The sequence below is a fragment of the Mytilus edulis genome, chromosome 5 (genome assembly GCF_963676685.1).
Source record: "Mytilus edulis chromosome 5, xbMytEdul2.2, whole genome shotgun sequence".
NCBI lineage: Eukaryota > Metazoa > Mollusca > Bivalvia > Mytilida > Mytilidae > Mytilus > Mytilus edulis.
The window spans coordinates 38,107,330-38,132,139 of record NC_092348.1 but is presented as its reverse complement, the minus strand read 5'-3'; the positions used below and the strand labels follow the sequence as shown (position 1 = coordinate 38,132,139).

General features: G+C 30.7%; 2 protein-coding genes across 6 annotated transcripts in view; one reads left to right on the top strand and one right to left on the bottom strand.

Annotated features, from left to right (window-relative positions):
• LOC139523612 (deoxynucleoside triphosphate triphosphohydrolase SAMHD1-like) overlaps positions 1-12,771 on the bottom strand; it is a 62,672-nt gene extending 49,901 nt beyond the window's left edge. For 2 of the 5 annotated variants that reach the window (XM_071317760.1, XM_071317763.1), the window contains exons 1-2: positions 12,706-12,771; positions 6,424-6,528 (exon numbers count right to left, since the gene is read on the bottom strand). The gene's annotated coding sequence lies outside the window, so the exon portion shown is untranslated. Of the gene's footprint in view, positions 1-352; positions 472-6,423; positions 6,529-12,705 lie in introns of those variants that run through there. The other 3 variants (XM_071317759.1, XM_071317761.1, XM_071317758.1) reach the window with 2 other exon arrangements.
• A 3,494-nt stretch (positions 12,772-16,265) lies between these two features.
• LOC139523609 (V-type proton ATPase subunit d-like) lies at positions 16,266-24,610 on the top strand. The gene is made up of 9 exons (XM_071317755.1): positions 16,266-16,476; positions 17,762-17,933; positions 18,445-18,623; positions 19,390-19,469; positions 20,295-20,372; positions 21,208-21,384; positions 22,275-22,352; positions 23,121-23,814; positions 23,945-24,610. Exons 1-8 carry the CDS (start codon positions 16,347-16,349, stop codon positions 23,280-23,282), a joined length of 1,056 nt encoding a protein of 351 aa, XP_071173856.1. The 5' UTR covers positions 16,266-16,346; the 3' UTR covers positions 23,283-23,814; positions 23,945-24,610.
• Positions 24,611-24,810: the final 200 nt, after the last annotated feature.

Genomic DNA, 24,810 nt, shown 5'->3' with positions numbered 1-24,810 from the left:
TCGTTTAATTAGACAAACTAAATTATGAATTAATTAGAAATCTCTTTTTGTCTCTCTGATTCTCTCTCTTCTTTTTCACAATCTCTTTATACAAAAATATCTATAGACAATTAAATAGAATAAAAATGTGTACATGTGCTGTGTATAAATATTGCATATCGGTTGCAGTCAAGTTGACATATAAAACAAAAAACTTTTAAAAAAATCTATATAAAATGTAGTACGATATCAAAAGGAACAGTTAACTTATACATATAATAATTTGTTTTAAAAGTTCCATAGAAACTTGAAATCAAAGTTGACAGAATAACAAAATACTGCACCAAATAAAAAAAAAATATTGTTAACTTACATGATTTACAAACTCAATGTATAACTTCAAATGTGAAAATGGTTAGTATTTAATCCTCGTGTATTTAAAGGAAATGTTTAGGTCACTCCCTACGTACTGACTCAGTATATTTATAGAACAGGGGTTTTCCAGACTGCTAGCATCATCATAAATTTTGACATAAGCTGGTTTAATTAATTAACTTAATAAATAAGAATTCCTGTAAATAGAAGTTGCAGGTGAAAGAAAATAAGATGCATGTGTATAAATTCACAAAAAAATACAGGTATTAATTAAAAACCAATTGTTCAAAGAACAATTGAAGGTCTTTCCACAAGTAAAGATCTATTTTATTATCAAAATATTAAAAATCAATCTAAAATGTCAGTTCCTATGGCTTTATAATGTATTTTATATGAATTTAGAGCAAAGGTCAAAATCTAGAACGTCCAAATTACCTATGACCTTGACCTTAATTTCAAGGTCATAAACCAAGGATCTCAAATCAAAAGACCCTAGGTCTTTATTATGTATGGTTAATGAGTTATATCACTTTACTCATAATTCTAAATATAAGATGGGCGAAAACTCCTATTTATTGTTTACGAACCCTTTCAACCAAAATTTATAAGTAACGGCATGTCGCAACTAACAATTTAGTGAAAATAAGATGTTGATATGTTATAAGGTTTTGAAAATTAGTAAAAAATAAGCCAAAATAAAAATTTAGAATATGACCTTGACCTTTGACCTTGACCTAATTTTAATTTTTTTGGACCAAGGATCTCAAATCAAAAGATCCTAGCTAGGTCTCTATCACTTATGGTTTACCAGTTAGAAATGCAAATCACTTATATCAAATACATAAGGGGGAATAACTCTCATATGGAGTCTCTGGATAGCTTCGGTCAAAACTAAACTCCGAATCCTGAAGATATAACGAGCAATTTGGTAAAATAAATTTGTCGTAATCTTTTACGGTTGCGAAGGAGTAGTGGCCACAAGAAAAACAGTGTTTGGGGAGATAACTCTTACAACGCAAAGTATTTAGTTGCGCGGTTGTCAGTTTTAAAGCGTATAAACTATACAATATCATATTTCAAATATCTAAGTGACATCTTTTGAAACAACAAAATTACGCAAGAAAAAAATTAGGCGGAAGAAAAAAAAAAAAATAATAATAATAATTCTCTGAACAATTGAAGGTCTTTCCACTAGTAAAGATCTATTTTGATATGGAAATATGAAAAATCAGTTTAAAATGTTAGTTCCTATGGCTTTATGATGTATTAATATCAATTTAAAGCAAAGGTCAAAATCTAGAACGTCCTATTAACCTATGACCTTGACCTCAATTTCAAGGTCACAAACCAAGGATCTTAAATCAAAAGACCCTAGGTCTTTAATATGTTTGGTTAAAAAGTAATATCACTTTACGGGTAAACCTAAATATAAGATGGGCAAAAACTCCCATTTATTATTTGCGCACCCTTTCAACCAAAATATACAAGTAAGGACATGTCGCAAATAACAATTTATGAAAAATTATTTGTCGATATGTCATACGGTATTTGAAAATCAGTGAAAATAAGCAAAAATCAAAAATTAGAACATGACCTTGACCTTTGACCTTGACCTCATTTTCATTTTTTTGGACCAAGGACCTCAAATCTGAAGACCCTAGGTCTCTATCACTTATGGTTTACCAGTTAGAAATGCATATTACTTATATCATTTACATAAGGGGAAATAACTCTCATATGGAGTCTCTGGAAAGCTTCGGTCCAAATGAATTGCCTAATCCTGAAGATGTAACGAGCAATTTGGTAAAATAAATTTGTCGTAATCTTTTACGGTTGCGAAGGAGTAGTGGCCACAAGAAAAACAGTGTTTGGGGAGATAACTCTTACAACGCAAAGTATTTGGTTACGCAGTTGTCAGTTTTAAAAGCACATACACTTTACGATATCATATTCCAAATATCTAAGCGACATCTTTTGAAACATCAATACTACGCAAGAAAAAAATTAGGCGGAAGAAAAAAAAAAAAAAAAAAAATAATAATAATCAGAACAAATTCAATAGGTCTTTCCACGGAAAGGTGGAAAGACCTAATAATCAGAACAAAATCAATAGGTCTTTCCACGGAAAGGTGGAAAGACCTAATTAACATGTACAGCAAACAACATTTTAGAATGTAAGATATTACAGCTTTTACATTAATGCTAGCAAGACAAATCTTTGTTTGGCTTGCTTGCTTTGTTTGTATCAATGTTTGCTCAAGCATGGTAATTAAGATAGGCGGGGTTTCAGCTTGTATACATCATACTTAAATTTTATTGGACGTTATGTTTGAGGTTAAGAACACTAAATTTTAAAACATCACATGACAAATATTCTCACACGTTTCCTTACCTGTAAATATATAATACAGTCAGGATTCTACTTCGTCAAAATTATCTCCCCATTACGGCAGTTCATTTTCAGGATATAACGTACTAAATGGTGGCCCCGTTGCCGGCAATGCTATTTTTAGCAATTATCTCCTTAAAAGGCGTTTTCATTAAACTAATTACGGAAAATCTGTTGTTTTCTAATTGAAGCTCGATATCTATTTGTGATTTTACCGCACTCAAATATATATGGTCCCATGGCTTTTCTTGGTGAATTTTGGGGTTTTTCACGATACCTGACGATTTCGCAGAAAATTTTCCCTAATTTTGAGCAACATAAAAAAATTATTTTCGGCATTTCATACTATACATTTAAGGACAAATTTGTACTTGCATGAAACTTCATTCATAATGCTTTCCAGAAGAAAAATATATAAAAGATATAACAACCAATCACAGAGAGCCATCTATTTTTATCTCTATGTCATGTTCCCTTCATAAAATGGCTGCGCCCATGTAATTTTATTTGGTACATTGTAACCTTCACAATCGTAAAAATGGAAACCAAAATTTTTTCGAAGATATGCATTTTCATCATCCAACTTAAAGATTGTCGTCAAATACTTTAAGTAAAATAGCTTTTCGAACACACCTACTCTGATTTTTTGATTCATTGGATAGGTATTTCACTTGACCCCTACATTTCATCTTTTAGTATTGTGATTTTTTTATGTTATAAATTCAACCTGTAGCTTTGCTATATAAAAATGATAGAATCTGAAGCGAGATGATGTATCAAATACTCTTCCTTTGTATGTTTTCAAGACAAAATATTCATCTCAAACACACCCTAACATAAAAAAAAGGTGCACTCGATTTTCTCTTTTCGATACAATTGTTACCCATTTAATGGATTTTTTTCTTGAGTTACATAAATGAAAGGGCAGACACGGAAACAACTGAACTAATAGATTGATATGTTATAAAAAAAAAACAATATTAAGTTTATATTTTTCTTTCATTGACCAATTATTGTATTTTTACAGGTGAGGAAACATGTGAGAATATTTGTCATGTGATGTTTTAAAATTAAGTGTCCTAAACCTCAAACGTAACGTCCAATAAAATTTAAGTATGATGTTTACAAGCTGAAGCCCCGCCTATCTTAATTGCTATGCTTGAGCAAACATTGATACACACAAAGCAAGCAAGCCAAACAAAGATTTGTCTTGCTAGCATTAATGTAAAAGCTGTAATACTAGAATTTAGGTCAATCTTTCCATTGTGCTGTAATATTAAATGGCTAAAATGTGTTAAATAAATAAGACTTCTGGGAAATTGAAAGTGTGCGTCATGAAAAAAAAATTCCAGCTCAGAAAGATTTCCTGAAAATTGAGATTAATGAGCATAATTTTTTTTTAATTCAAAATATTGTCAAACCAGGAGGTGCTCAGTTTAAAAAACCCAACCACATTGCAAGACATCTCTTTAAAGCTGCAAACCAAATATGAAGTAATTTTTTCTCTAAGTCTTAAATGGAAATAGATACCCAACATTTGTCATGCTTTAATTTTCAAATAACATATGGCCATTTTGGTGACAGACCCCCTTCTTTAATCACTGGAACTTAAGTCCACACTTAAATATACAACAAGAATGTGTCCATAGGACATGGATGCCCCATCCGCACTATAATTTTCTATGTTCAGTGGACTGTGAAAATGGGGTAAAAATCTCTAATTTGGCATTAAAATTAGAAGGATAATATCATAGGGAACATGTGTACCAAGTTTCAAGTTGATTGGACTTCAACATGTTCAACTTCATCAAAACTACCTCAACCAAAAACTTTAACCTGAAGCAGGACAGACGAACGAACAGACGGACGAACGAACGAACAGACGCACAGACCAGAAAGCATAATGCCCATAAATGGGGCATAAAAATATTTTGGTTTCCTAGAACCCTACCAAAAGGGTACTTGGGAAGTTACATTTTGGGCAGGCATTTTCTTTTTTTTCAGCAAAGAGAAATTAAAGTGTCAAATGTTTTTTAGTCTTCATGGTCTTTGTGCCTATCTGATTAAAAAAAACTTTTTCTGATCAGGACAATAAAAGATTTTCAGTAGGCAGCTAAATGCTAGCCAATTGTTTAGGTAGGGTTAGGACAAGCAAACATTTTTTTTATAGCCCTATCATTCTGCTAGCATTGACAATAATATCATTAATATCTTCATGTAAACTTTTCAAAGTAACTTTAATTTATTAACATAATTAAAAAGAGTAATAGATGTATAAAATGATTTTGCTTTCAATGGTGAAAATTTATGAAAAAAAATCAGAAATAAGTCAGAGAAATCTATGTTTGACAAATTTCTACCAAATAGAAAATTTTAATTATAAACTTTAATTTTGGTACATACATGTATATATGTACTTGTTTTAGAACTATTCATTTATTCCAAAAATTATGTAAACATTGAGTGACTGTGCCAATGCCAATGTTCTGGCACGGTTCAAGTGGTTGATCAAGTACTTTTATCTCATTTGATTGTGAAAGCCATATGCATTTTAAAAATCATTATCAAAATAAATACTGTCTTCTTAAAAAAAGTTTTATTCTTATTCTTATTTTTATGCAGATCTATATTAGTTGTTAGATACTGCTCTTACCAACAAGGTTGTTATCTAATTAATCTTTAGCCACTGCAGCAGAAAAGAAGATATAAATGGAAAATCTTTAAATGATGCTTCCAAAAAGTTATGTTCCTATCTGCAATGGCACATCATTGTTTTAACTACCCATGTCATTACAGCAAAAGGATTGGGTTTTACCTGATTTTTATATTTATTTATATATATATATATATATATATATATATATATATATATCCCGTCGAGGGAAGAACAAAATATTTGCAAAAGCAAATTTACAGATCTAACATTGTTGGGTTGATGTTTAGACATGTTAGACGAGTTGTATATACATGATACACAGCCATGTATCACAGTATTTCACCATCACTGCTGGTGATCCGATGGATAAATCTGTTGTAGAGTTGTCACTGGTTCAGACGTACTTATAAATATAATTATTTCTGTGACTGTATCTTACATTAATTTGTAGGATCCTTTACTATAGATAAATTAGCTGATCTGTAAAAAATAACATCTTCATGCCTTGTATTATATCATGTACTGTAGTACGACGCTAGATTAAAACTGATGTGGAAAGTAAAGGTAACACCCTTTCACCGAAAGCTTCATTTTTATGAAGCCCAGGTGGTCGTGTGGTCTAGCATGCAGTTGTGCAGGCGATTTGGTGTCACGATATCTCAGTAGCATGGGTTCGAATCCCGGCGAGGGATGAACCAAAAATTTGCGAAAGCAAATTTACAGATCTAACATTCTTGGGTTGATGTTTAGACGAGTTGTGTATATATAATGTACACAGCCATGTATCACCATCACTGCTGGTGTTCCGATGGATAAATCTGTTGTAGAGTTGTCACTGGTTCAGACGTATTTATAAGTACGTCTGAACATATATATATATATTGGGGTTCTCTATATGCATCAATCTTGTTCAAAATACTTTGGTTGAGTGAGCAAGCATTTTATAGAAGAAATAATGCTGAGCTCATATGAGTGGTATTGGTACTTAAGGTAAATAGGTACTATTTTCAGGAAGTCATTCTACCTCAATTACAGCCGAGGATGTAAAATTATAATAAATTATAAATTACTTACGACAAACAGCCACTATCCTTAACCTAATATATCATAATCTTATCTGTCTCTACACCTACAATGACATATGTTCTGGTTAGCTACAAATTATATTAAAATTTAATCATCAACAAAATGTCTTGCATCACTGACACAGAATTTAAAGTTTGTAAAAAATGTTACTATCTATAGCTATGTTTTGACAATTATGTAAAAGTTTTAATTCAACATGTTATGCATACTTTGAAGTCAATTTACAAGCACATTTTTGTACATTTGTACATGCATATTTATAGATTACTATATCCATGTATTTCCTCTTCATGCTCCTATTAAATTGACAACCACACTATTGTACATATAAATTTATAGATTTCTAAATACATCATGTACATGTCTCTTTGATTTTTCAAATCAACTTTAAAAGTTCCTCCTTGATTTAAGGATAGTGGGGACTGACCCTTAAATTAAACAAAATATAACAAAATGTATAATGTTCAATGCTAACATGTCCACAGTGACATGCTATAATAGATAATACAATATCAAATTTAAAATAGATAAAAGTGTATAGATAAAATAAATTTAAAACTTGTTAGACATGTTAAATGATGATATTTATATTAGAATTTAAATCAATATTTTCTTTTCAAGTTAATGTGGCCCTAAAATAAATTACATGTATAAACATCTAATGGTGACATGTCCAATGATAAAAACTGAAATTTGAACAGTCATATACATCTTACAGTCATGACAGTATGTAATGATATAGAAATATGAAGATGTAATTGTTGTAACAATTCTATGTCTGTAGTCAAAACAAGTGATAATCTGAAATTTATACTCCAGTCAAAATTTTGAACAAAATGTTTTTCATTCAGACTTTAGAGTTCAGTGCTATAATTCACCTCTTTCTTCTCCGTGTTTTTCATATTATCAAGACTTTTCTAATTTCAGTATACTACATGTATGCAATACATAGATATAAGAAGATGTGGTATGAGTGCCAATGAGATAACTCTCCATCCAAGTCACAAACATGATTGTTATGTTAGAAATAATATCAAATAAATTAACAACCAGATGCTCCGCAGGGCGCAACTTTATATGACCGCAGAAGTCGAACCCTGAACAGTTGGGGCAAGTATGGACACAACATTCAAGCTTGATACAGCTCTGAATTTGGATTGCGATCAAATTTTTGACATAATACGACTTTCTGACACAAAACAAATGTCAAGATCTTACAAATCTATTGCGCATTATTGTGCAATTAAAGATTTCTACTTTTAACTTTTCAAAAATTAAGAATTTGAGAAATTTGAAAAAAAAAAAAAAAATCTACTGCCTCCCCCCCTTTTTTTGTAATTAGTCCAAAACCTGACATTTCTTTATACATAATATACAAGTAGTGTAAGGGAGGTAAATCGAACATACCCAACATTGTATGTTAAATGTTTTAGAATTACCTCCCTTTTACTGCTTTTAAATTGTATTAATTGTCCACTGACCAGAAATACCTACTTTTTCCCCTTTTTTGCCCCTAATTCCGAAACATTTTGAGCCATAACCTTCCATTGTCAATACTAACCATCCCTTCATGGTATGGAAACTTGTGGTTTGATTTCAGAGAGATTCATACACTTAAACATAAGTTATTGTTTGAAAACTATAACAAGAGGCTGTCACAACGACAGCAAACCGGATTTATTAACATTTATTTGTGTCCTGGCAATATCACAAGAACCATTACTGATGAATGGTGAAAGTGAAAATCGTCAATATCAAATTTGACCTCCATTTTGTCATCAGTATCAACATATTAAAATTTCAAAAGCTTAGATTGAATGGTTCATGAGTAAATGCAACAACGTGAATGGAAACGCCATTTTACGATCTTTCAAGAACCATAACTCCTGAACGGTAAAAGTCAAAATCGTCATTATTGAACTTGACCTCTATTTTGTCATCAGTAACAACATATTAAAATTTCAAAAGCTTTGGTTGAATGGTTCATGAGAAAATGCACGGACACGACGGGAAACACCATTTTTCAATTTTTCAAGAACCATAACTCCTGAACGGTAAAAGTCAAAATCGTCATTATTGAACTTGACCTCCATTTTGTCATCAGTAACAGCATATTAAAATTTCGGAAGCTTTGGTAGAACAGTTCATGCATAAATGCACGGACACGACTGGAAACTCCATTTTTCAATCTTTCAAGAACCATAACTCCTGAACCGTAAAAGTCAAAATCGCCATTATTGAACTTGACTTTCGTATAGTTGTCAGTAATAACATATTAAAATTTTAAAAGCTTTGGTTGAACGGTTCATGAGTTAATGCACGGACAACATTTGATTGCCGCCCGATAGCCCGACCGCCCGACCGCCCGCCGTACATATGTACATCCCCAAATCAATAACCGACATTTTTGTCACAAAAATCCGGTTAAAAATGATTATTTTTGGCCCCATTTTTAGTCCTTAATTCCTAAACTATTGGGACCATAACCCCCAAAATCAATCCCAACCTTTCTTTAAATGGTATTGAACCTACTTGTAAAAAATCATAGAGATCCATACACTAAAACACAAGTTATTGTCTGTACACTAGAAAAACGCTACTTTTTGGCCCTTTTTTGGCCCCTTTTTACTACATTTTCAGAAAAATTAACCCCTAACTGATTTTCAGCCTTCCCTGTGTTATATGGAAACTTGTGGTACAATGTCAGAGAGATCCATACAGTTGCACACAAGTTATTGTCTTAAAACTAGAAAAATGCTGGTTTTTGGCCCCTTTTTGGCCCTTAACTCTTAGACTGTTTGCCCAATAACCCCTTAAAATTAATCCTAACCTTCTACTTATGGTATTAAACATTGTGGTACAATATCAGAACAATTGAAATACTAATACACAACTTTTTGTCCTGAAACTAGATATATGCTGTTTTTGGCCCCTTTGGGCCCCTATGTCCTAAACCTTTGGGACCATAACTCCAAAAATCAATCCCAAGCTTCCTTTTGTGGTTATGAAGATTGCGTTAAAATTTTATTGATTTCTTTTTACTTATTCTTATTCAAAAGTTATTATCCGGAAACAATCCGTCTTCGGACGACGCCAACGACGTGATACCAATTGATATATACGACCAAATTTTTTTTTAGTTTTGCGCTTGTATAAAAATGCATGTTTTTTGTAATATTTCTATGGATAGAATTTTTAGATTATATATATATATATATCACATTATAGAGGTCGGCTTCTTTTCACTGGCCAAATAATAAAGTCAATTCATATCCAGTTTTGCAATTTTGCCAGTCTAATTTCATGTTGTTGAATTTTACTTCTAAAACTTGGGAGCTATTTTTATTATAATGTTAATAAGAATATGAATTTAATATATGCAAGCATAATTGCTTATAAAATTAAAATTATATGTATATTTCTTTTTTAATAGAGACTTTTTATATAAATGATTGTTAAAAAACTTTGAATTACAAAAGTGAAGCAAGGGATAGTAAACAGAACCTCCAACTCATTGTAATGTAAGGGCAAGTCGACGCCAAGGCAAAAAAATTAAAAAAAAGACAACAAGACAATAGACCACTTTCGAGTTCATCTGTTACCAGAAAAAACTTGTCAATTATGCGCGACTTTATGACATCATTTACTAGATAGAGGGGATGGCCTGTATCTCTGCACTATTAACGTTCATCAAGCGTCTTAGTGATCGTCATTGTGCAGGATAAAAGAGAAATAATGTTTGTTTTGTAAGTACTTAATTACAATTCAATAATGACAGCAGTGCTGATTGTCAATTATTAGAATTTAATTTGCCGAATAATTCGTGCAATAGAACATTATAGGTTTCCCGTCCACTCGCTCAACATTGGAACGAAAGTGACGATGACCCTTAACGCACGAATGATGTTCACTAAAACCAGAGTTTTTGAAGGAAATGCATCGAACTCGAAAGTGGTCTATCAGCTCAAAACACTTATTTCTGAGCAATACACATGGTGTAGAATGGTACATGTTACAGACTTATAGTGGTTTTTTTTTGCTCTATTTTAATTGATCAGGTTCCTCAACAGACTTATTGCCTTTTTATTCAAAACAGCATGACACTCAATGAGCCAAATAGACGATAACAAGTTGTATGTGTTTGTGTTTATATCAGATAACGGAAGTTACAAATGATCTAAGTTTGTAATATTCTTCATTTCACTTTGGTACCACTAATGGCCATTTCAAACAGCTCCACACTAAATTTAAAGAGGACAACTGGCCGAACCCAGTTACCAATGGGGTAGTTCATGTTCAAATACACATTTTATTTTATATTTTTTGTTTTTGTACATGTATGCACTCTAGTGTTTCCAATATTATATGCACTTTCAATTGCATATAATAAAAAAGAAAAAAAAGTCTACAATTATATACTGTATATGATCCAAGAATCATTGACATCAAACAACAATCACTTTTCTATCATGTCTGTTGTGGCAGCAAATGTTTTCTGTTACGATGCAAAATTTTACAGGAACTTTTGTGATGTCCATGACTCCATGGATGTAAGTTCCTGTAAAATTTTGACGTCGTAATAGAAAACATTTGCTGCCACAAGAAACATGATAGAAAAATGGCTGACAAATAGAGATAAGGTGTATACAATTTTCTACCAATGCCAATATGGGCATAATTTCCAGCCTTGTGTCCATGAATTTGTTGAAAATAATTATGACTTCTTGGAAGGCTATTTTAAATTTTTGATTTAACGCCTTCTTGTCGATGTAAGGGGTCAAAGAAAAAAATACAATAACCTTTCAAGATGTCATAATTATTTGGACTAGGTTCTAACCATATCATATGTCCCCATTACAATTATACAACGGTAGGTCTTTTCACAACCGAACACCACCTCACACCGCTGAACACCACCTAACACCCCAAAAGTTTATTATTTTGTCTTTTATCGTTATAAATGTGACTTTAATATTATGTTCAAGTTATTAATTCAACAAATCAGAGGATTGGGAGTCCAAATTCATGTATCTACAGAAAACAGAATTTCTTTCATTACTTTAATGTTTTAAAAAAAATGTCAGTTTGAAAGTTGAATTGATGACGTCATTTTCAATGTTCAAATATTGTGGCTGGTTTTCCCCTTCCCAATGTACGTGTCACTGTCAAAAGCAACGATTGCCTGAAACAAATGCCAAAATGATTGTCAGAAAGGTCAACCAATTCTGTTTGGTACGTTTTGGGTTCTGTTTTGCACCTTCTGATTTTGCAGTTGTTCCACCCATTACAATGGGTTTTGGCAATCATGCGGTTGAAACTTTAAGGCTTTAAATGTTTTTCTTTGGCAGTTCAGTTAATGGGAAACATTTATGACATAAATCTGTGCAAAATGGCATTCAGCAATTTAATAAGCAGTTAACTTTGAGGCTGTAGACCTGTCTCGCAAATGGTGTTGCTTTATCAAATTCTTTTGACGTGGCATTGTCACTCCATGTTAATCTGGTCATTGATGGTCTTCAACAAATCCCCATCTACCGGTATCATTGTCCAAAGGGCAGTAAAACGAGTTTCTGACGTCAAATTGTCTGGTTGCAGCACGTTCATGTTTTCCAGTTTGCAGTATTCTAATGGGTTGATTCAGATTGTTATTCCTTAGTCTTGGCAATATGGAGATGAAACATTTTTAAATGATTATAAGTGTGTTCAAGGATTGAAAGAACTGTTTCACAAAGAAAAAAAAATGAAAAAAATCTTTTATTGGTTCCAAATTTCGCTTTCTAAAATTCGTATATAGTTTTATTGTATAATATCACAGTTTTTCTTAGTGGTTGGTGGTTTTGAAGGTGTTCGGCGGTGAAAAGACCTACCCATTATACAAAGCATTGATCCTTAAAAAAAGTAGGATTTAAACCCCCAGAAGCCCCTTTCCAACACTAGACCGCCACTGGGGGGGGGGGGGGGGGGGGGGGGGGGCAGCACATATATCAGAAAGTATGCATAGTAAGAAAACATATGACTTACGAAAACATATGATTAGAGCTGTCACATTCTGACCATATAAACACCGAGGAAATAGAAAAAAAAGGGGGGGTATGTGACCTGATACTGATAGGAATTAAACTTCTACTTTGTTTCGTGTATGCGACATTGTATCAACAGACATAATGTTATAAATGAAGTAATTACATAAAACAATTGAGTTGTGAGATGTAATATGTACCTCTTTGTAACTTGGCGCTCTCTTCCCACATCACTGGTTCAGTGGTTGCAGTCGTCTTCTTTGGTTTGACTAAAATGAGGATCTCGGTTCCGGTCGCGGCAGTTTTTAGTCGGTACCGACGTTAACCATGTTAACTCGAATGAACCCAAGATATGATGTGCAGTGTACTATATGTTACAGTAAATAGGTGAAATAAGGAATTTACATGTAATTACTAAAATTTAGGAATTACAGGTAATTCCCGATGCACTTAGTTAATACAAGTAATTCCTTAAACGGCCCAGTTATTACCAGTAATTACTAAATTTAAAATGAATTTTTACACCTATTTACTGACTGCTAAAACAACCATAACTTTTGATCACCTGACCATAATACAACATTGTTTTAGCTGTGTAATACTAACTAGAAGATCAGTTAGTACTCTTAAAATTTTGAATGGTTGATATGTATAAAAAATATCTTGAATAAATCCAGTATGGACTTTCAAATATTTGGTTAAATCAGAGTAACTTTAATCCAAAACTGGTTTAAGTTGAGCATTATACAGATAATTTTTGACCAACTTCAGCAGACATGGAAATCAGAAATGGAAAATTCTCCCAAAGCATTATGTCTTAACTTTTTAAAGAACTCTTTGAATTTGAAGAATATTTAGACTTATTACCTTATAAAGATAAGATAACGTTATGTAGGTTAAGAACTGGAATGAACTGTTATGTGCATTAGCTTCAAGATAAATAAAAAAATATATATTTTTTTTGTTGTTAAATCATTTATAAAAATGATATAGTAAAATTATAATTCACTGTTAGTAGCCATTCTGGTTTTATTTTGTTAAATTAGCTGAGAAACAAGGTTGATGAGTTGTGCACTTGCAAGTGAATATTTGGACCTCATTGAATACGTATTCATGTGACCTTTAAATCAACCCCTAGCTGGAGATGGGTTATCGATGTATTAAGCTCTTAAAATTGTAAGGGTTTTGCAGAACAAATAGTCTCGGCTACTTTTGCTGTTAATCGCAGACTCAACAAAAATGAGGAAAAAATATTAAAATTTTCCTCTAGATACTATCTTTTGACTAGTACTGTAAGAAGCTTCAGTCAAAATTGGGTAAAAATCCAGGATGGTTTATAAAATCTAATGTTTTAAAAACTTTAACTACAGAGTGTATGTAATGTTAACTGGAAAAAAACTAGTCCATTTATAAGTAATATACGAAAAAAAGGAATTTTTTTTCAAACTTTACTTTTGGATATTATTTTATGATCATAAACATTTAGCTTCTGTCCAAGTTTGGTAGACATCCAGGATATTTGGAGAAAGTTTTTTTTTAAGTTTTGAACCACAGTCCATGATGGAGATTTTAGTTTGATTTTGGATAGATATCATTGTCTTGCATACATATATTTACGGAGTTTCAAAACCTATAAAACAACCATTTTCCAGTTTCAATTCACAAACACTAAAGAGTATACTATATGAACTTTGGATGTGCATTATATTCCTACATCCTTAAGTTAGCGCCCTTAAAATCCCTACCCCTTTACTTTCTTATTCGGTATCTTGAATTATGTTTTTAATTTTAAAACAAAAACATGAAGTTAGTAAATAGCTGTAAAAATGACAAAAAAAATCAGTGATTACCAGTAATCATTGAAACAACTAGTAAATACATGTAATTACTTAATTAGCTAGTAATTACAGGTATTTACTGAAGTGTTTAGTAATTACGTGTAATTCCTAATTTCACCTATTTACTGTAACATATATAAAGTGCGAATCCAGCTAGTTCATTTTCACTATCATATGCGAGTACGTCTATTGAACATAGAATAAAGGATCATGGGAAAACTGTATTTGTTTACGTTTTGAAAATACCGATTTGATGGTAATTTTCAACATATCTTCATTGTGATATATATATATATATGTCTTTTTAATGTACAAAAACAGCATTACACTTCAAATATTAAAGTGTTATAAAAGCAACATAATATAGCATATCGATTATTGAAAGGTATCCACCATATTATTGGATGTACACACTAAATTTAAAAAGTTTTTTGAGAACTTTTCTGCTTTCTGTTTCTACTACTACTAAATAGAGTTTAATGGCGACTACCCTTGCGGGTATTGCGCCAGATTACCTTATATAAAAACATTTCAAGTAAATGTTTTAAATTTATCATTATTTAGGTGTTAGTCTATATTATATATTCATATTATAGAAATTTTGTGAGTTTTTTTGTTTTTTTTTCCCTTAAATTTAATTAATCTTGTATTTAAATCTGAGCTATAGTGTGTATTTTAATTATCTTGATTATCTATTGGTTAATTTATATTACAGGTTACAATATAATGGAGTATCCCAAAAGTGTTGACCTTTATATATGTTTTTAGGTATTTACTCATTATGGCTTGCGTGCACACGCTGTTATGTTTGTGGCTTTTAATATTAAAACAATAAAATATTGTTTTCAAGTATTGTGTTGATTTAACAGATGTAAGGATCAAACGAGAACACAAGCTGCAAACACAAGTTATACACTTTTGATCTTTATTGAAGAATTATTAGATTTAAACATAAAATACTGATTAATGCATAACTACAATTTAATTGTGATTTAATTATGATTCAATTAAATAATGTTTATTCAAACAATAACGATCAACAACATATCTAACAATTAATTAAGATTTAATTATGATTCAATCAAAATTCAATTAAATAATGTGTATTCAAACAACAACGATCAACAACATATCTATAACAATCAATTATGATTTAATTAAATAATGTTTATTCATACAAACATAATCATTAAGAGTTTAATTAAATGATGATTATTCTTTTTGTAATGCATATTTTATATACAAATTATAATATCTATGCAACAATTTTTGATAAAGAATTTATTTTTAAAAACGAGGTCTGGATTGTCTTGGTGCCGATTTGTCCGGATACCGATATGTCAAAAATGAGTGCCGAAATGTCTTCGGACTTGGGTGCCGATTTGTCTGGGTGCCGATATGTCTTGTTACCTTTTTTAGTAACACAATACATCGATAATGTACTATTATTTAATAATCAATGTTTAAAAGTCACCAATATGTGGCTAATATTAAAATTTCAAGTGTTATTCGGTCATTACAAGTGTTATTCAGTCATTACAAGTGTTATTCGGTCATTACAAGTGTTATTCGGTCATTCGAGGTACCGCTATTAGTGCGTGGAATTTTCGAAGATGCGAGGAATTTTTATTGTAGATTTAGAATCTATGTGACAAATGGACTTGCAACAAAAGAAAAAAATAATTGATAACTTTAGTATTTATGATATTTTCAAATTGAAATACAAACTCCTCATTCATTTTCATCAATTTGCAGGTATTGTATATAAACATGTGCTACTGTTTTTTTAATTTGGAGAATCAAACCCGCATTTTCTAAATTTCCGATATTTTAAAAGATATTAATTAAAAATATCCGTAATCAGTGTTAGCAATTTATACAGACCAAAACCGCTCTGGAGTTTTCCATATTAATTCCCGATTAAACTTATGGATTCCGAATAACTCATGTGACTTCCGCATCATCATAATTTTATTTTGTATGAAAACACTCATTGATCCAAAATGTATTCCATGCCAGAGATAACTTTTAACATTGACCATGGCTATCTTGAGGGCTTAGTGAGAGGTTTTAAAGCTGGTATTCTTACGCAGACAGACTACCTGAATTTAGTGCAATGTGAAACTCTGGATGGTAAAAAAATTATACTGTCTAACGTAACGATTTGTCCCATATTTCATATTTGCACTTCAAGAATTTTGACCATATTTATGACATGAGCCAGGTGTTACCTGTGAAAGAGTACGAAGTTTTTTTCATTTGCTTGATATAATTTGGTAAATCAGATATTTAAATGTGTGGGAAATTTTTAGCTTTTCTGCCTTTTGGCTTTGCAGCATAACAGCCATGTCCAAATAATTATATGACATCTTGAAATGCTATAATATGAGGCAGGCATTACCTGTGAATCGGGACGAAGTCTTAATGAATTATTTTTTTCGTATTAAACTTACATAATTGTTTAAAAAAAAGAAACGGAAATACCATAACGTTTCCGATTTTGGTTCTGTTGTTAGGGATTTTACTTGTGACGTTATTTAAGTTATGATGTCATGTTCAATGTAAACAAAGAAACGCAATGCATCAGGTAACATTAATTCATACCAAAGACAAAAAGTTATTAAAAATGAAATATTGGTATTGTGTTCCTTGAAACGTTGAGTTCCTATATTTTACTAGACTACTCAAAGTCTCATGACAATGAGACTGGAAGAAGGAAGTAGATTTCTGCGTTCTGCGCAAATGCAGGAATAAAAAAAAGCGACAAAAAACTACATGTATTTATATGCCAAAACTACTCTGTGTACAGACTTACCTGTGCAGTTTGGAAAGTTTTAATGCCTGGCATCCAAGTTAGATATATTATTAAACATGTAAGATTTAAATGCATTTTATGATTCAGGAAGATAAAATCAGTTGGTACATTGACTTTATCCCCACAACAACTTCAGATAATTTCTGTCTCGTTTCCTTGGTTAGATACAAATGTATTTGGATTGGATCTTTTTTCCAAATAACGCATGCTTATACATAGGTATTTCTGTATTTTGAAAATAAAATTATTGTGTGGTCAATGAATAAAAATTATATGTGTTTGTGTGTCGTTTCTTTTTTTTATATAACAAAATATATACTAGAAATAATTGTACAAGTTATAAGTGAATTTTAGTCTAATTTTGTACAAATTGTAATTTTCACAAGCACTTTTTGTAAAAACAACAATTTGTACAAAGTCAAAATACAAATTATAATTTGTACATTTTTTTGTACAACATGATAATTTGTACACATAATACATGACATATATATAATTATATATATATATACCTCACTTTAAAACATATATAAAATGTATGTATATACAAAACAAATGTATGTGTATGATGGAAAAATGTATATTGTTCTTTTTTTTTTACAGATTTAAAGTTGCACTTACAGGGTACAGATTATGGCAATTTTCTGGCCAATGAACCAAGTCCATTGACAGTGTCTGTTATTGATGATAAACTAAAAGAAAAGATGGTTGTAGAATTTCAGCATCTGCGGAACCATTGCTTAGAACCTTTGGCAACATTCCTTGATTATATTACGTAGGTTACTCTTAAACAGGAATGGGAAATTGTATTCCAATAGTATAAACTAAGTTTGATTTATTTGATTTTTTACAGATAATTATTAAACCAGTAGACACAATACTATCTTTAGATATTATCCTACAAAGTCATTAATGCTAGGGCAACAGTAACTCCAACAATGTACTAGATTATAATTAGGTCAGTTTAAGTGGAAACCCTAGTGGTAGGTCAATGATATTTGGTATAAAGTTGTGTAAGCAGTGGCACATCTCATTTCTATGGAGAATATTTGGTCTAGCCCCTTCAGTCATGGACTACATAGTCTATGGACACATTGTTTGCTTAATAAATACAATGTATGTTATTGCAATGAAAATTGTACATATAGTTTTTTCTATGAACACACTATGTCTAATTCTTGAAGTTTTCAGTACACTTTTTTCAGCATACATGTACATCTTAAATCAGTTTTACATGTAAATATGCATTGTCTAGTATTTTATTTTTATATTCATGATATTTGTAGCTATAGTTACATGATAGATAACATAATACTACTGATTACTGGGACATTACATCAACGTCCACTGAGTGAACTTATACCAAAATGTCATCCTCTGGGAAGTTTTGAACAGATGGAAGCCATTCATATAGCCTCTACACCTGCAGAGCTATATAACGCTGTATTGGTAGACACACCATTAGGTTTGTTCATTATCTGTAGAGTTTAAGGTGGTACCCAACACTTTTAACTAAAATTAATTTGGCTCTTTTAATTTTCTTAAAATTTTTACAAAGTATTTACTTTGACCCTTTGACAAAAATATTAAAATTTGAAAAAATTTGAACCAACCGTTTTATCAGAAAAATTATACAGGTTATATAGCAGTTTGACAAACACTTATTTTGATCATTGAGAAGCTTTATATTCCCTTAACAACACAAGGTAATTAAAACGTTTAGCTGATTTTACAGAGTTATCTCCCTGTAGTGTTAGGTACCACCTTAAGATATCCGTAAAAAAAAATTGTGAAAAAAAGATGTGGTTTGAAGGAAATATTGTGGATTCTTTTATTTCATGGATTTACAAAGAAGTTGATTTTATAGATCCAAGGTCTTGCAGCTATGATAGATTATTCCATCTAACCATAATGAATCTGTGATTTGTAGAATCACTAATACCTGTGGTTCATTTATACTTTTGTTACACAAGAAAATTAGAAAACCCCAAACGTTATAATGAAAATATGCTTAAATACTTAAAAGTTAAATATAATGTCATTATAAAAACTTTTTCTCCTGTTTGAATTGTTTTTTTTTTCCAATTAGTTTAATCAAAAGCAGGATTCCTTTACTGAATCTATCAATTAAAACATTTTTCTTCGAAACTTGCATTTATTTAATTATACCTTATTATTTTATCCTGTTTATAGGAAATAAATAAAGATAGTTTTTCTATCATTAATTTCAGCTCCATATTTTATTGATTGTATTCTGGAACAAGATTTGGATGAGATGAACACAGAAATCATTAGAAACACTTTATATAAGGTAAGCTACACTAGAATAGGTTTTAAGTCTTTAGACTTACATAAATAATTACATTAGATGTATGTTTCATTATAATACGTTATACTGATTGGCTACACAGAAATCTCGCGTTATTCCTTAACTTCATTACACAATAAAATTTATCATTCATGATCATGATGACACGAGGTCCCACAATTAATGCACAGGTAAATTAAATAAAAACTTGATAAAAATCGTGTTTTGATGATCCTAGCTAAAAAATATAATTATAAGTATTGAATGCTTCTTTTTGTATCTTCATAGGGTTGTAAAAGCATTGACTGTGCACACATTTTTAGAATGAAGTGCTTCATACAAAATGTACTTCGGTCAATGCTTTTACACCCCAATATAGTTACAAAAAGAAGCATTCAATTCTTAAATGAAACTTGAATTGCAGCTGTATTAACATTTAAAAAATATAGCTTCAGGTTTAGCAATATTGACACTAAGGCCATTGGTTATTTGTTTGAATTGTTTCAAATTTTGTCATAAAGGATATTTTTATAATTGGTTTTGCTCATTGTTAAAGGGCATACAATGACCTAAAGTTGCTTAAATCCACTTCATTTTGACTCGTTTGTTTCATTGGCAATCAGACCATATATCTCTCCTTATTTTACACTTAGTACTTTTAAATTGTAATATTCTATAGAAATATTTTGCACCTTTACTGAAAAGTTATTGTAGGGTAAATACAGGTGCATTATATATCAATAAATTATTATCTTATGTTAGTCTACATCACTCATTGTATCTTCTTGTACAATACGAAAGATCCATATTTATGTTTTTTTTTTTCAGGCATACTTGGAAGATTTCTATGCATTTTGTCAAGAAACAGGTGGAGCTACAGCAGATGTCATGTGTGAAGCTCTATCTGTAAGTTGTTACTATTATGATTGACTTTATTGGGAGGAGCTGCAATAAGAAATTGGCATTAAGGAGGAGCTAAAATTTAAATAATTGATTTTAGTAAGAGCAGCTCTGCATAGTTGTATCATAGACATATGATATAATGCAAATTTTTATTATTCTACAAAATTGTGATGTCTGATTAATTAAAGGCCTTTTATATCTATCTAATAAGTAGGTAGTGTGATATCAATTTGTCACTTACCGTTCTAGAGTTATGCTGCTTTATAACTTGGAAAATTGCATCAAATGCTCTCAAATAGAATTTTCACGTATTACAAGCAAGCTTGAACAGGAGTATTTGTGTCCTCACATTATCCTTTTATTATATAAATTTTGAAACTATTTTGCATTGATAATTTTTTTCCACAAGATATGAGTTAAAAGAATTGTTTGGATCAACAAAATAGTCACCTGATAACCAATGAATGACAATTACCAAATTACCAAATATATAAAAGTAATCAGTAAACCATATACATGTATTAATTCTTTTTATGCCCCACCTACGATAGTAGAGGGGCATTATGTTTTCTGGTCTGTGTGTCCGTTCGTCTGTCCGTCTGTCCGTTCGTTCGTCCGTCTGTCCCGCTTCAGGTTAAAGTTTTTGGTCGAGGTAGTTTTTGATGAAGTTGAAGTCCAATCGACTTCAAACTTGGTACACATGTTCCCTATGATATGATCTTTCTAATTTTAATGCCAAATTAGAGATTTTACTCCAATTTCACGGTCCACTGAACATAGAAAATGATAGTGCGAGTGGGGCATTCGTGTACTGAGGACACATTCTTGTTAATTCTAGTTTGAGGCAGACAGAAGGGCATTCATCATAACAATCAACTCCTTTGGTACAGAACTTACAAAAGACGACAGATCCAAGCTGTACCCACACTGTGGTAAACTGTACCCAGCAGGACTGGCCAGACTAGCACTGGCTGATGACTATGACCAAGTTAGAGCAGTAGCTGATTGCTTTACTGTAAGTTGAATTGAGATGCACTACAATGATTTTGTTTTGCTTTTAGCCTACCAAAGGTATATTTAGCATTTATGAAATTGGCCTTCTATTGTTTGTTTTTTTAACTGTCCACTATAAAACAAAAGTTCATTTTAAAATAAAAATAACAGTTTTGATTTTTAGATTACCTAAACCGTTTTTCGTTATACATGTAAATGTACATGTAATTATATTATAAGACTAAAAAAAAGACATTGTATATATGAATATGTATTGACTTCATCTACTGAACACCAAGTCTCTGAGAGACAAAGAACATAAAAATATAAATGAATAAAGAAAATCTCTCACAAAGTTCCTACCCTGACAGCCACATGAATATGTGTTGACAGTGCTAGATATATTTTTGCGGAGTTAAAATTTCACTATACATATGTATCTATATTGAGTGCAAAACCAGTTCACCAGGTTTTATTTTCCTGTAATTATTTTCTTCTATTAAAACAAAGCAGTATGAAAGGGCTTATTTCTTTTAAATTTGTAAAAAAATAAACCTGTTGCAGTAATTTCCTACTTTTGAGTAATACAGAAAGAACCGCCGTAACTCTGTGATACAGATAAGACAAGACCCATGTTTCTCACTTTATTTACAAAAAAGTATTTTTCTGTTATGGTGGTCACATGATCATTCCTATTTGGTGTAGAATATAAATACACTTTGAATACTGTAATATGATTTTGAGTTAAATTTTTGTGATATTGGTAAAGATCCTTTGGAATTGAAATAAAAAAATATTTGTAATACCCAATGCAGGCTATATTCTTTTTAATATTTATCACATGCAAAGTTTGGGTTTTTAAACCAATAACATAAGAAACTGAATTCAATTGTCAATCTTACATTTTTCCAGGAATACAAAGAATTGTTTGAAGGTGCTGGAACCAATCCAGGAGACAAAACATTGGAAGATAAATTCTTTGAATATGAGGTAAGAATTGTGTAAAAAAACAATTGTTAACAAGGTTCTAGACAAACACACATTATATGTCAGAGCTGCATCGGATAGAAATCAACCATATGCAAATTTAAATGAAGTTAACTGTTTGAAAAATTAGTTGTTATGACAACCCTACAAAAATTACTAAAATATATCTTTTACTGCGTATTTGAATGAAAAAATCAATCAACCCCCCTCCCCCACCCCCGCCTTTGTCCTGGGTTAGGAACACCACCCCTTTTAAACTGGCTGGATCCGCCCCTGCAAAACAATGATTTAACTTAGAAGTCTGAATTAAGTTTGATTTTCTCTGGTGTGGCATTTTATAGAGATATGTTCTTTAATTGTTTCAAATGGTAAATTTTCTAGACAATACCATTAATTTGCTTTAACATATATAGAATTTTTTCTTTAATTACTTTTAAAATATTTCTTTTCTTTCAATGTACCTTTCAGAAAGTAATTGTGCTAGCATTTTACCTGCTACAAGATGCAATAGAATTTAAAATTTATTAGAAATAGAGTAGCATCAGGATGTATTTAGTGTAACAACATTTCAGTTACACAAATAACAAAAGATATCTTGAGGTCAGCTTGTTTTAATACTTCCATTATCAAAAAGTTGTGTACCCAACTAGTGAAAATCTTAAGGTTGTAGTTTACCACAAATGTTTCTGTAAAGAATATATATAGGTTTTGAAATATAACTCAACCTATTACATGTATTGTTTAAAATTGTCATTGTTTGTATAATTTCAGGTAAAACTGATGAAAAATGCCTTCATGCAACAATTCCACTTCGGTGTGTTCTATTCCTACGTAAAACTGAAGGAACAAGAAAATCGTAACATTATCTGGATTTCAGAATGTGTAGCACAACAACACAGGGCCAAAATTGATAGTTACATTCCTATATTTTGATGAGATCTGAACACAAGGGAGACAATTTTTGAAAGAAAATAAATTTCAGGGGAAATAATTCAATTTTACATAAAACATTCCTCATAATGAATGAAATAGTTTGTATAGAATGGATGTCAAGAAATATTACTAAGATTACTTTAAAATAGGCTATACTACATGTGTAATAGAACAATATTACTTCTCTCTTGAAAAACATGATTGCATGATGGTTGTACAATCTACACTAATAGTTATTTATTTCATAAAAAAATGCTACAAAATGCAAGTAGTTAATTGATTTGTAAAGTTTTATTTATTTTTGTTTAAGGGTTGAGGAATTATAGGGGAAAAAAAGTCATGAAATGTTTATTAAATTTCTTAATGATGTAAATTTATTGTAAATTTTTCTAGTCAACTCATAAATATAATGCTGATATACAAAACTATTCATATATGAAAGTCTAGCAAATATAGAATATATTTTTTGTTAATCTGCAGAAAAAACAATGGTAAGAAAACATTTTTAATTAGAAAAAAAGTCCTATTAATGGTTGCTCAATTTTCAATCTAATTAAAATTAAATCCTTTAATTGCTCCTGTTCTGATATGTCACTCATCAAGGATCTAACGATGCGCAACATATCAGAACAGGAGCAATTAAAGGATTTAATTTTAATTAGATTGCTCAATTTTATTTACACAAACAAAAAAAATCTTATGTTTGTCTGCTTTGTGCATTATTTCCTTTAAAAAGAGGTGGCAAATAATACAAATCATAGTTCACTTTTATGATGTATTAAAGTGTAAATATTAATGATGATTTGGAAAAAATAACAATATCCATTGAATTTCAAAGGTATAAGTTAAACATTCTGATTTAAGTAATAAACATATTTGTTTGTTTTAAGTCAGATTTTTTTCATATTTTTTTTTTTTGTTAAGTGAAAATGTATAACCCACATCTTCTTTCATTCATCTTAGGTGCATGACTCTCGCTTGATAATGATGAATAATTCCTATTTCTAACTTGTTTCTACAAAAACAGATCTTGATCATACATTTTTCAAAAACATCTGTTAACATTATATTGTATCATCTCTAATAGTGCTACTTGTACATGTATTACAAAGATAAATACAGTATAGAACAATTTTTTTTTATGAAGTGATGTAAAAAAAAACCTAATATACCATAAAAGTAGATGCGAGTTAGTACCTATTATTCAGATGTTTGGAAAATAAATATTAATTTATGTGTAATGATATTAAAATGTGATATGTTCTGTTATGTAAATATTGTTGTGCATTAAAGAGAATAAATAAATGGTCATTAAATCATTGAAATCCTTTTGTCTTGATTATCTGTTCTATATTTTTTTTTATTTGCTCATCAGATTCAAGGACTGCATCATGCTGTCATACTTTTGTTCTGTTTATAATAAATGAGGATTGTTTTAGTCGATCTTCCAAGCAGTTTTAGAGAAAAAATGTGAAATCAGAAAAGTTTTAAAATAGAGACAATGACAAAAGGAAGCCTAGCTCAATTA